This window comes from Sturnira hondurensis, unplaced genomic scaffold, assembly GCF_014824575.4.
Source record: "Sturnira hondurensis isolate 20B ecotype Veracruz unplaced genomic scaffold, ASM1482457v3 Scaffold0022566, whole genome shotgun sequence".
NCBI lineage: Eukaryota > Metazoa > Chordata > Mammalia > Chiroptera > Phyllostomidae > Sturnira > Sturnira hondurensis.
The window spans coordinates 15,265,927-15,280,215 of NW_028095197.1; the positions used below are offsets into that span (position 1 = coordinate 15,265,927).

Sequence of the window (14,289 nt, forward strand, 5' to 3'; positions counted from 1 at the left end):
CGTCACCAGGCCCACGCATTTCGTTCCACTGCACGCGAGTGCGCCACCGCCGTCAGCCCTCCACCACTGGGTTCGCCCCCTGGGGCCTGCGTGGTCCGTCTCACTGTGCGCGAATATGGGACCGCGGTCAATCTGCCGCACACCCCGACTGGTTCCGGGCTGCCTGCGCGTCTAGGTCGGGGGATCTGTCCTGCCCGACCCAGCTCCGCTGCTGGCTCTGCCCCTCTTACCGTCCCCGTTGAACGGTTCGTAGTTGTCGGACTTCCGTATAATTCCGTTTTCTGGTCTTTGGGTGTGTCCTAGTTCTCCAAACCTTTGTTGTATTCAAACTTGGCTGTGGGAGAAGGCACAGTGTTTCCACCTATGCCTCCATCTTGGCGGAAGTCTCTCATCAACACTTCTATAGCAACTACTGTGCATCTGGCACTGTTACAAGTGATTTACAAATATTAATTTATTTAGTTCTCCTCCAAGCCTTTGTCTTCCACCAGGGGCTGTAGGACTTCAGTGAGAAGAGGGCGTGGAGGGCTCCACAGAAAAGGAGGAGTTGAGCTGCCCTTTAAAAAGGAATATGTAGAACTAGGCAAGGAGAGTGGGGTTGCAATTCAAGGACCAGGGAGTGGCATGTGTAGAGGGGTGGAGTTAGGAGGATGTGCTACGGGGAACAGGAGGGGCCTACTGCTAAGGGAGCTGAGATGGGAGCAGGCGGCCAGCTGGTAGCGGGGAGCCCAGAGCACCCAGCTGTTGGGTGCTGGGCTTTGGCTTGTTTTCTGCCGCATCAAAAACATTCTTGTTGACACATGTCATTCCAAACCATGTGAACAAAGGGGGTCGTGATTCTAAGGGTTAAAAATGGCACAGTGGTTTTTGGCCATATTTAAGGAAAATCGCTGTCCTGGCTTTGGAGAGAGTTCACGTAACTGGAGCCATGGGGAGGTCCAGATGCCTTCTACAGCATCCATGCCAATTGTCTCCCCGACTTGCCCTGGTCTTTCCTTTTTTGTCACTCTAAATGTCCCCACTTCTGTTCTTTGTACAACAGGCTTTCAAGGTTCTTCATCACCCTGTTCCTCCTCCTCTGACTGTGGTCTCGTGGGTATTTTAGCTGTCATATAGGGGGGTCCCATCTAAAGAATCCATATTCAACTCTCCATTGGCTAACTATGTATTCTGTTACTCAGTCCTGTGTTTTGCCTTACTCCAAAAAAATTAGGAAGAGCTGATGGTGAGAGAAACAACGTGAGTATTGGGATAAAACTGCCTTGTCAATGGAGGCTTTAAAACAACCAGAGAGAAAGAGGCCGCACAGTGTTTTTTTACCCTGCCCTTCTTTTGGACACATTTTCTTCCCTTATCCAAAGGAGGATTCAAAAATCTGAAAATGAGGAAATGAATTTTCTAAAATCTAGGTCGGGAAGATTAAGCATCTCAAGTTTTTGGCAGGATGTGCGATACCCACCAGGCCTCTCACCAGGTCTTGGCCCGTAGGGCCCTCTCTCTCTCCCTTCTCAGGAACTCAGACATGCCCAGGACGATGTTCACAAACTCCAGGGAGCGGTGGAGGCAACACAATGTCAACAGCGCCTTTGCCAAGCTGAGGAAGCTTATCCCCACTCACCCTCCAGACAAGAAGCTGAGCAAAAACGAGACTCTTCGCCTGGCAATGAGGTACATCAACTTCTTGGTCAAGGTCCTGGGGGAGCAAAGCCTGCAGCCAACAGGAGTGGCTGCACCAGGAAACATTCTGGGACTCTTCCCTCAAGGACCCCACGGGCCAGACAGGACTCTCCTCGGTGACTACCAGGTTCCTTCACCTGGCCCAAGCCACCACATCCCTTAGTGTGGCTGTGACTGTCATCACTCCGGGAAACTTTTGTTCAGAAGTCACTGGCCATCGACAACCCTGTGCATGTTGGAGACTCAACTTGATGACTAATTTGTGAGGCGTGAATTTAAGTGTCATAGGAGGTGGCTGAGAGACAGTGGCAGGGAGCCACAAGGAGGCCATTAGAAGGTGGCTTTGCAGTTCATCACCTCTGGGGCTTTGGGTAAAGCAGCCTGTTTCTGTCTGTTTTATATATCCAAGATCTGCATAAGATGTTGTTTGAAGGAAAAACAATCATAGGTTAAAAACAGGTTTGAAAGTCACTGTTTCACTCAATAGGATCTCAGTTACAAGGAAGAAGTTTCCTTGCAATGCATTTCAGATGAGTAGAAAATGCTTCCCTTAGGACATATTTAAAAGTTTGTTTTGAAAAATGTAGCATGTTGGATCAAGGGCGAACAATGTAAGTTATTTCGGGTTGGTGAGCGTATAGATGTCCCTAGCAGAAAAAAATATCCTAGAGCCCTGTGGGAAAAATCTGGAGAAAAAACACCCTCCTGACACGTGAGGATTACGGGAACACAACCGATACCTGTGGAAGGGCCCCGTGTCCTTGATCTCCATAGAAATGTGAGGTGTTACCTGCACCAAGCCATTCCTATATGTGCTATCTCTAAAGCCAAGTGGTGGATTATATCTGTGAGAGGCAAGGACTTGATCATTTATGAAGTAGAGTTCCTGGTTTTCTCATGAAAAGCAGCTTAAATAGGTTACCTAACCCCTCAGTTTCACATGCCATGTATTAATACTTCTAATTCAGCGTGAGTTCCTGCAGATTTAAGACCCATAAAATTCAAATATAATTATGAAAATCCAAACATTACCATTTAACGACTCATTTAACGGAGAGCTTAGTTTAAACAAAAGATTGCCTACTCTAATAGGAGTAGACAATAGCAATAGGACTGTAATACCAGACCCCAATGACTTAATGAATTTGTAATTTGTTTCCCTGCTGTGGAGCATGAGCTCAGTCTTACGCTGGGAAGTGTGGCACCCACAGGTCAAGGGAACAGTGTGGACGTGGCATAACTCCCGCCACCACGTGCCGCCCTGACAGGCCTTGGGTTCAGAGATGAATTCCACAGGTGAGTGCAGGATACAAATCATGTCATCTGATTGTCTCTGGGCCATTTTATCTCCCCAAAGGTCTTGATGGTACGCTGGTTTTAAAATCTTCTGAACCACTGGAAGGAAATTGATGGTTTTGTGATTTGGATTCCCAGTATACATACAATAGAGGAATTTAAATTCCAGCCCTTCTAGAAAGAAGGTATTTGATTTACAAAAGGTTGAAATGAGCCTCGTTGGTTTGGTCATCAGAAGAAAGTTAGATGAGGCCCTGTCAAATCTCACTTCCCCAAATAGTAAGGGCATTGGGTCATTAAACGTTATACAGCATTCACACTGGTAGCACACTGTATGCTACAGGAGCAATGCATTTCCCTCTAGTTCCTTTCTTTAAACTGCATTTAGCAAACTTCCCTGTGGGCCCAGAGTAGTTCAGGGAAACACATAAGCAGACAACCATGGGATTTCCCTGCAGGGTGCATTTCTTTGTCACGAGTTTAGGTGGACATAAGTTTGTCCCCAGGCTACCAAAGCTTTGATGACAGTTGTCAACTGAGCAACATGACTTACTCTCTCCTCTGGTATTAATCAAAATCACACTTTGACAGTATTTTTGTTTGGATCGCAAGCCCACATTCAATCCACTGAGCTACACCAGCCAGGGCTTGACAGTATTTTTGTACAAACTTCATTTAACATTTGCCAAAGAAAAGGTGCAGAGGGCCTTCCCCTGAAATGTAACAGTCTGCTCCTAAGAAGTTGCAAGGAAATGGAGTTATCATTAAACTCTGTGAAGGGGATAAATGTTTAAAGAAATCCCTTTCATAAGTGAATAAGCACTTAACATATTCCTTCATGTACTTAACCTTTTACATGATTTCTTTTGCAACTTTGGATTTTAGTATATCAAGTTGTGTGTTAGGTTAAAATGACTGTCAAAAGGAATTTTAGATATACGTGGACCAAAACCTTGGCAAGGTATTCATAAGATGGGAAGCTAATAAAACGTCACTCTGTGGTCCTCCTTGGTGTCGTATAGGTAAGGCTTGGTGGTTGCCATGGCAAGAATTTATGGTTCAAACGTATTGTAGCTCACTGACAGCATGCCTCTTTGTGAGTCACTGGGACCCAGCAGAAGAGTTTAGACAGATAACATCATCTCAGCTACTCTGTTACTTGAAAACAAGTGTTTGGCCTGCTAAGGACACCCCTGGAAACTTCTGGATATCAAGTGTAAACAGGTCCATTTATTTATATAGATCTTTTAGATTGGCTAATTCTACTCATAGGACAGAGGAGGAAATAGGTCCAGAGGATTTTGAAGTGGTCACTTGGGCAGTTTGTAGAAACCCAGTGTCAGGCCTCCTGACCCAGCGTCCAACCTTCCCACAGGCTTGTTCAGTCCATTTTAAGATTGAAAGTGGACAAGGACCTCTCGATTAGCCTCATCTCTTTTCAGTAGTGCTCCCTAACCTTCTATGCCTTTTTATTGAAATTGAATTATTGGACTTTGTAGAATGTGGTTAGAAGTATCAACCAAAGATTTTATCTGTTTTGTGCTATTTTACCATTGATTCTAATGTGTTATTTAACTAATAATTTATTGAGAATAAATTAAGAGGTCATTCTTTTTTTCTTTTTACAAAGAATTTCACAAATTAACTAAGCATACCATCCACCCATTCAGTTCCTCCTCACAGCCAGTCTTCTGCCTCTGAACGCCCCACCCCCCACACCATCTTTAGTCTGGAAAAAAGTCCTGCACCCCAGCAAACCAGGCCCTGTGTAGCCTGACCCCAGTGTATTCCTTCCCTTTACCTTCCAGAGTCCCCTCAATGAGCTGTACACGCTAATGAAACCACTCGGCCTGCCGGTCCTGGGACACGCCCCACTGTGAACACCTCCAGCTTTACTCTTGTGACCCCATCTGCTTGTATGAATGTCCCCTCTCTCCTTTGTTTTACTCACTCCTCCACCTGCACCAAATTCCACCTGCTGAAATCCTTCATGACTTTTCTGAAATACCACTCCTTCAGCAAGCGGGACTCAACTTAAACATCATTTCTTACAGAAAGTCTTCCTAGATTTCCACCACTTAGTCCATCCTTGCCTTCCCTAGAATCCCTCATGTCCTTCCCAGCACTTATTTCCTTCACCCTGTGCTTCAGATATTGGGTATATTCTGTTCCCTGCCTCCCCCCCCCCCCCAGCTAGATCTCCTTGACACAGTGACAGTTTCTATCTAACATCCAATCCAGAAGTCAGCCCTGCAAGTGACCTCACTTTCCGAATGATAAGAATACTCCTTGAGCCTCCCTTCAACGATGGCATTGCTATGAGACTTCAATAGGCTGATTTTTACTGAGAAACCCAAAGTCTAAAGCTCATCTTAAACATTGGTTTCTCATACTATCCCTTCAGCATGGCCTTGCAGCACCTGCCTCAGGAGGTCCATCACCTAAGAATGGCTCCAGGCGGCCACACTCTGTATCGGCTACACACAACAGGCTTTGTTCTCGAAAAGGCAAAAGAAGAAAGGGGTCTGGGAGAATGGACAGCTTAACTGCTGACCCACAGGTCAAAGGGTAGTTAAAAGTCACATCCTTAAATCAAAAAGGTCAGAGATAAGGAGGGAATCTAAAACTTCAGCGGCAGTGCCAAGTGAGGGATTTAAAGTGGCAGGTGCTACGAAATGGCAAGGAATCAATGTCGTTAAAAGGTTACAGTGAGCTGGGCCAAAGTCTCCGAAACCGAGCACTCATTTCTGCCACTCCTGGAGTTTACTATGAACAGGCACACTTTCCATTTTGTGTTCTCTTTATTGCTAAGGATCTACCGCAAGGAGATTTCACCAAGCACTAGTTTTTTACGTACGCCTTAGTGAGTTTTGTAATCTACCAAACAACTTACTCTCTAAGAGTTTAGTTTCCAGAGCACAGCAATTCCCTGATAGCTGAATGAAGCAGGCTACTGAGTTGTTTCTCCTGGATAACTTGAAAAACAAATAGGATTATTCAATATGAGCTTATGCTTGTGCCTAAGTAACAATTATCCTTCTAGGAATGTATCATAAAGAAATAAGCAGAATTATGGTCAAAGAATGATGCATGTGGATATTTATTTCAGAATTATTGACATTGTAAATACAAGTAAAGCAAAATTATAATAAGAAGAGTAAGAGCCAAGACTTGCCAAGTGCTTACTATAAGCCAGGCACTGTGCCCAGAGCTTCGTATCAGTTCCCCTAATCTTCACGACGGTGTTCTCTTGTTAAGACTATATGGGTTACACGTATTGTTCTCACTTCACAGATGAAAGAACTGAAGTGCAGGAGATTATTTCACTTTCCCAAGCTTCCATCAGAGTTCCTAATTCTTTTTGACCCTAAACACCTTAATGGAACCTCATGGACCAGACATATTCCCCAGTAACCCTATTGGGTAAACAAGCCCAACCCTAAGAAAAAAAACAAAGCCCACTGTTCCGAGGCCCTAAGCCAGGGCAATGCCTCCATCAGGCACGGGGAGTGGACTGTCCTGCCCCTGCAGGCTTGAAGGTGCACCTGTTGGGGTGGCTGATTTGTTCTGCTGTCTGGACTTGGTGGGGTGCCCACATGAGGCGGCTTTATTTTTGTGCCCTCCCTGCCTCCAGCCGTGCTCTGCCTAATCTTCCTTCCCCACCCCATAGCGGCATGTCAGGCAGAGCCCATGCCTTTCCAGTCTCTCCAGCCAGTTCAAAGGCCCGTCTCATCTCCTTCTTACCCCCACCCCTGCCCTGGCTCCAGAATGACCAGGGGTCAGGGCTCTGGCACTGTGATTGTGTGTGAGTGTGCGTGTGTATTTACACACGGGGTGGGAAATCAGATCCTCTACAGCTCCTACCTGTCCTCCTGTTTCACTTCCTCTAAAGCTGAGGAGAAAGGGGGGAGTCTAGGGAAAAGAACCGTGTTTTCTCCACTGATCTCGGGTTGCATTTTCTTCCTATATTCAGTTTAACTATTTGTATCAATTCCCTTTAACGAGTGATACAAGTCCTAGGTTTGAATCTTGGAACAGCAGAAAATTAAGCCTTTTTGCAAGAACTGGAGCACTGTGTGTTAGGGCGGTCGGTTACTCGGGCTATGGAAGAATTCACAAAGAGCAGAAAGTGCAGGGGGCCAAGGTTTTATTTTTGCTTTCCCCGTGGAGGGAGCCAGGTGCGGAGAAACGTGCCAGCACCAGCCCTGAGGGGGCATGGCTGCGAGCTTTCATGGGGTGGTGCCAGGCCAGGATGTTTTGGCTGGGCTGCAACTTGTTTCGAAATTATCTTTGGGGGCAGGGTCCAGACTGCCCCGTGGCCCGGTATGTCCTGTTTCATGACTTCTGTAGCTCTGAGCCTTCAGGGCGCTTCCAGTCATTTTCTAGTCCTGAGGAAAAAGGCTTATAAAGCCGTTAGGGTCCGTCATGCTTTATGGGGTCCAGCCAGCTTTGGGAACGGGCCTGAGGAAGTAACTTTTGTCATATTACTGTGCTGAGTTTTCTGCTTCTGCTTCAGTAGTCAGATCACTTAAGTGTATTTTTTATAGCTTTCACGAAATAACTCAAGATTTAATTTTACATATGGTTGGTGTATGTATGCGACTGTGTACTCATAAATGTGTGCATATGCACATGTTCTCTTTCTACCAACCGGTAATACATGTGAGTGTGCAAATGTATCAGAAATTGGGAAGCATACACTGCCTCATACTCCTCAGATAAGCACTGCACAAAGGATAGATTTCAAAAACGAGTCCTAGCCAGGGAGCTAAGTTGGTTAGGGCGTTGTCCTGATACACCTAGGTTATAGGTTTGACTCCTAGTCAGGGCATATAAAAGAAGCAACCAATGAATAAGTAAATAAGTAGAACAACAAATTAATGTCTCTCTCTCTCTCTCCCCCTTTCTATAAATAAATAAATAAATGAATAAAAATTTTCAAAAAGAGAAAAAAGGAAGATTTCAAAAATGAGACGACGGTGCCTGGAAGGGGACTGCATAGCCTGTTACGTGAGGTCGCTGGATCTCTAAGAGAGGTTTGGGTGGAGTTTGTCAGATCAGGGAAATCTATCGCATCCTCCTCATTCCTTTCAGTTTGGACCAATGAACAACTAAAGAAGGGTAAAGCTGAGGGTCAGCTGCCCTGAGATTCAGCTTCTCGGTTTCCCTTTAAAGTTCTTGCCAAGCAGGGGGAGGTCATCGATCCCTAGACACATCTGTAGGGAGGAACCTGAGGCGAGGGCTGTACCCAGGCATCCTGGGGATGCGGCCAACCTTATCACATTGTATGGGAAAATTCCAGACAGGACCAGCCCGAGAGATGCGCCCTCCTCAGTTCTGCTAGACTGAGGACCATCAGTGGTCTTCCGGGCAAAAATGGGATACGCGTTCAGCTTTTAAGCAGTAGGTTAGACTAGAGTCAAAAATGCTTTAACCGTCTCCAACTTCACTCAAAGATGAAGGTGCCCTTATGTGAAGTCCCTGTACTTGCCGGGGACGGAACACCATCTGTACCAGTCTATGCAATTCTCCAGAACATCTGAATGGGTCTAAATCTATGGGGCTCCGGGGGGCCTCCTGTGAGCCTGACTTCCCATGGGATCGACATGTAAGGCCGCACAGAGAAGGCTCGTTTCTGTCGATATGTGTTCTACAGCACCGTGCAACGTAATTTCTCTCTGAGAGGAATGGAACTCCCAGTACTTCCTTTGCATAATTTTCCCTTTATCAAATTCTTCAGGACAGAAAACCCAGACCACCCACCAAATTATTCGGTGCTCTCCCCTCCCCCCTGTTTTAATCATTGCCGACATGCCGCAAGCCTTTCTTTCACCAGAGATTTCTATTCTTCAAGGCAGAAAATCACAGGAAAAGAAATTTGGCCTATATAGTGAAAGGCAGGCATGGGTTCAGAGTCCAGCCCTGTTGCTTACTCACTGCCTGGTCTCAAGTTTGTCTGTTAGACTCTTTTAAGTCACAGTTTCTTCTAATGTAAACTGGAGCGAATACCGCCATTAAATGGTTGTTAGAAGTATCAAAGATGGCATTCTTACGGTGCCTGACACACCATAGGCTCTGGACGAATATGAATAACCCTTTCTCGAAGTGCTGATACTTCCCTTCTCCAATCCCAACGTATCAGATTCAGATCTGTTTATGTCGCATGTCCAAGTAGGTGCATTGTGACACTAACACACAGGGCCAAGCGTTTACTAGTCCCCAGAGCTGTCTTTCCTCTGCTTTGTCTCCTGCCTTTTCACCGCTAGATCCATCCTTCCCAGTTTCTGTGGTGGAGCAGCTTCCCTCCTGGAGCCTGGAGCCATTCAGCCTCTCAGGGAGGGACGAAGGGGGCACTGGCAGGTTGTCTGCAGACGCTCAGGAGCCTAGGGGAGAAACTGGGTCTGGGGAGGCAGGTAGGAAAATGATTTCTATCTTCTAGAAGCCGAAGCAAGCACGTGGGACACTTTAAGTATGGGGAGGGGATCTGGAGGCCTGATACCCAGAGAAAAGGGTGAGAAGCAGACCTGGGGAAGGCCTGAGAAGCTCATTAGCTCTGGCAGCCTGACTGTTGAAACAGTTGTATTTTATACGTGGTCTTACGTAGACAGCGTGGTTGAATGGCGTAGAAGGAAGTAACTCAAGGCATCCTTAGTCGGACAAGACGCTCTGCCTTCCAGTGGAGCTTTCCGCAGAAGTTCCTTTGGAAAAAGTCTGACTTTTTCAGAGATACTTTACATCACGGTGAAGATATAGATGGAAAACATAATTTAACAGTATATGAAAACACAATTACATCATGACTGATTAAAGATTTATCCAAGCCATGCAAGGAAATACCTTGATAGTATACATTCCATATCGATTTTGATGTTGAAAAACCTTTCATTAAACTCTATTACCTGGTCCTTATTTGGAGGAGGGAGCAGAGGAAATCCAGCCCTGCCCTGTGCAGCAGGGGGCAGATCTACACAAACCTCCACCTCCCTCCCTTGGTCAGGCCTCTGACGGGTTCCCCAGTGGAAGGCAGGGGCAGAACAGAGGGTGGGAGGAGGAAAAGTGGTCAAGGTGTTTTTTCCCCGCCCCCTCCCTCTGCAACTAAAGCCCTTATCAGGCAGCCCCTCTTCATGGCCACACCTTTGCTGGGTTCCAGGAACACTGGGGACACCAGAGGACAGCAGACTTTGAACCCACCTTCCCAGCCGCTTTCTGCGCCCCAATTTTTGAAAAAGTTGTTGTGAATTTTTATTTCTTGGTTTTGTTTTTTTTTTCCTTCCAGTCTTCAGCCCCTTCTTCCATGTAGGAAGGGTAAAGAAATCACTTGCTTGAAACTCCACTTTTACTACCCACCTAGATCAGCATTTCTTTCTTAGTTTTCAAAATAATGAACATTTCCGTTCTACGCATCAACCACAGCGGAGAGAGGTGCGCTCAGTCAGAAACGTCCCTGGCTTCCCCTGTCATTTAACAGGTTGGTGGTTGTGTTTCCTTTTGTGGTTTCTAAGGAAGCACACCTTACCAAAGGCCTGAAATCACTGCTACCACCCAGCTTCTTTTCTCTTTTTCCAGAACGAAAGAAAAGTCACAGACATCCTATTCAGAAAGTACTGAAATCAAACATCCGATGAACTGTATTCCCTACAAATAAACCCCTTATCAGTCCTTTGCAGCGATTCTAAAACGCTTATCTCGATAGACCAGATTATGGGGCTGACCCCCTCTCAGTGCTGAGTAGGAATCAAACTGGCATTCTCTTCTGTCAGCCACCCCCGCTCTGCCAGTCCAGATAAATCAATTAATGGGATGCAGAGCGGCTGGGGTGCCTTTCTCTTCCCCACGCTCACCACCCTGAGCTTCCCCCGGACTCTGTTTAATACCATCTAAGAGTCCTTATTTACAAGAGGGCTTGTGCAGGTGCAAGCTTTCAGGCCAACAGCACAGGAGCAATTGTGCCCCTCTCCTTCTTCCAGGCCCCAGGCTCCCCTCTTTGTGAGACACTTTTCTTTCTCTCTGCTTTTCAGACCAAAGACGCCCCTCAGTAGCTGATCTAATCCGATTATGTGGATTCGTACTTCATGAACCTAAACAGCAGGACTGGATCTGCAGAGGGCTAAGGCCGGGAGAGGCACGATGACTTGGTCGGTAAACTCCCCCCACCCCCCAAAAAAATGCAAAAAGAAAGTCCGCCCGGTGTGTAGCCACACAAAGTGGCTCCTCTGGGAAGCCCACAATGCTCTTGACAATCTAGAGTGCCCAGAAGCTGTCTGTGTTCAGAATAGGAAAAAGGCAGCACAGTGAAGGTACAGGGAGGCCCCCAGTGACAAGGCTGTTTTTCCCTCTGATAAAGTGAAGTTCCTCCTTGTCCTTCTTCCTGATTTACTCGCATTTCCTCTCTTGGCTGATCGGATTTGGAAGCTGAAGCCAGCTGGTGCGATTCCATAAACATTGATTGGCACCTACTGCCCACTAAGAATGATGGTTGGTACTGTGGGCGGCACAAACGTGTCTACGACTTCGCTCTTGCCCTTCAGAATGTATGCTCTGGCAGGGAAAGATACTTCAGGCCCAGAAAGGAGAAAAACGCCTGTATGAGGCGATTGCTGTTTTTTTTTTTTTTTAATTTGTTCTCTTTGCCTCATGTTGGCTGAGCCTGAGGGTCATCTTCCACAATGTTCCGAAGCTGATTGTAAAAATAACTTATGTCCGTGGAAAGCTTTATGCTTTGTCAAAATATATAATGTAAGGATATAAATTACTCCTCATAAGACTGTGGGATAAATAGAACTGACATGTTCAAGTGTTGAAATTGAGACTCAGAGACCTTAAATGGCTCATCCAAGAATTATCACCCAGTTAATAACTGGGCTTCTGATTCTGAATGGAGGGCTTCCTCCTGCCACCCCTATCTGCTGCCTCCCATAAGACTGGAGGGTCCTCACAGGCCAACCAATCCATTCTATCACATATCGATAGGACTGTACACAAATGCTAACATTTTATACTAATAGCTTTATATATATATATATATATATATATATATATATATATATATATATATATATTTAACATGCATTGGAAAAACGAATTTGGATTTTCAAATGGGCAAGGGAAATAAAGTTCAACTGAAATAAACCATCAAGTGCTTTTCATAAACTCCAGCTCACTTCTAGCCCTTAACTTTCCTGTCACTGTTCTTGTGTATTTATACCATTCAGCTTCTTCCTTTCTTGGTCAAGACATGTACAAATGCTCCCAGAATGGGTCTCTCCCGCCCATTCTGGAATCAGGCCCTTTCCCGCATCAGGTTCTTGCTGACCTGTGTGGTTCGCACTTGGCACTTTTGCTAATTAGTTTCTAAGCTGGTTGGGTGCAAAAATCTCCCCTGGAGATTGCCACATACCCGTCTCTGTCACAAATAGCAGAGGAACGTGTCTTTCTCTTGTTCCAAAGTCCTCATTCCCCCTGGGATATCCATCTGATCTGAGAGATCTTGTAAGTCACAGTTGATTTGCGGAGCTGAAAGGATTGACTGTCCTGAATTTGAAGAGTGACCGAGGGATTCTCAGCACACATGTTTGTTTCACCACATCTCCTTGTGCAGGACCCCTAAAATAGCCTATGGATGCAGCAAGCACCAGTCTCCACCAAGAGAACAGAAAAGCGTATTTCTGTGCTGCCTGTATCCCCCCACTTAAAAAAATTTAAAAATATTCTTATAATCTCATAGCCTCAGAACCTGTTTAGGGTGAGGACTGGAAGGGCTGAGGGTTAGAGGTGGAAGATTTCAGATGTGTTTAAGTACATAATTTCTTAACAGAAAAATATTATCACTCACTTTACAATCAATTTAAAATAGGTTTTTGTCTGAAAAGCTTCCAGCAGTAGTTTTCAATTAGTTTCCTTAAATGGTTGACCATTACAGGCCAAGCAAGTTCAGGTTTCCTTTTGCTAGCAGTCTAATATTGAGCAATCTAACAATAATGAATATTTTAACATCTTAACCTTGGTGTTAATTTTGCTGCAAGTGGCCTTCTTTTATCACGGCAATAATGCCTTATTGGATTTTTAGTGCTCATCCTCATGCTTATGTCAGTCTCATAGTGGGGCTGGGGGTTAGGGTAAATGTGGGCCTGGAGTCTTGAAACTATGCTGAGCTAACTGCCTTGACCTCATTGGAATCAAGTATCACAGACATAGCTCTGCAAAAAGATGACTTCTTTATGAAAATTATGGTGATATATGTTTTTTTAACCTAGAAGACTGAAAAAATTGGCTAATAACATGCTTGATGAGTAGGAAATGTTTGTATGCTCTAAAGTTAAATATTTCATAAGATATATATATATATATAATTATGCTAGAAATTTTTTAATAAATTCATTCCAGAAGCTTTCTCCCTGTATATTGTGTAGACCCCATGATTCCCTAAAGCCAGAACCCAGCAAATCTTTGACTGTAGAATGCCACGTGAATGATCCCTCTGCCCCCAACTACAGTTATATGGTACCATCTCTAAGAGATGCTAGTGAGGCAGGAGACAGGGATGAGGAAACTCCAGAGGCACCCCAGAGCTAGGACAGAGGACACCAATACAGAACAGAGACCCTGTACTAAGACCAGCTGTCTGGCTTCCTGGAAAAGTACTGAATCATGATGAATCATGACTGCTCCTGCACAGAAGATGCTGCATGACCCCCGCTTCTTTATAATAGTAGTAAAATAAATTTGCACTGTAGTCCCCCTCAAGGAAAATTATAGGAGATCACATGTGCAGTAGCTCAAAAGTAATTTAACTACTTGCACGTGCACAATAAAAGCCTATGAAAACTAACCAGGAGATATCTACCCCATAAGAATAGAAGCCCTCTGACTACCGAGGGCCAATCTCTGCTCGGAGTTGGTCCACTCTCTCTTTCTCCGCTATAAACTTTCTGTGTGTTCAGTTCAATTCTTTGTCTATGGTCACCAAGAATCTGGTTACCTGGGCCTACCTGTGACACTACTGTTGAAGCAAGCACACTGACGACAAAACAAAGAATGGGAAAGGAGTTATATATCAGGGTAGACAGGATACCAAAACAAAGTCCAAATACCTTTGGGTGTTTTGCCCAAGATCAGTTTCTGGGTAGCACAATGGAAATGAGAAAAACATATGGAATGAAAAAATGCAAGTGCAAATGCAACATAAGATTCAAAGTTCATTGTCATGTCTGGGTTTAAAGCCTGAGAAAGGTAATAGAAAAGATCAAAGGGGTAACATGAGCTAGATGGTGGAAGGGGAGATTCTAGCCTTCATCTCCTCTGACCCAAAACCAACTT

At 45.1% G+C, this 14,289-nt stretch overlaps 1 protein-coding gene across 1 annotated transcript; it reads left to right on the forward strand.

Moving 5' to 3' along the window:
• The first annotated feature begins 1,495 nt into the window (after positions 1-1,495).
• On the forward strand, positions 1,496-2,094 carry TAL2 (TAL bHLH transcription factor 2). Its single transcript, XM_037036085.1, has one exon. The coding sequence runs from the start codon at positions 1,523-1,525 to the stop codon at positions 1,838-1,840; it is 318 nt and encodes a 105-aa protein (XP_036891980.1). The 5' UTR covers positions 1,496-1,522; the 3' UTR covers positions 1,841-2,094.
• Positions 2,095-14,289: the final 12,195 nt, after the last annotated feature.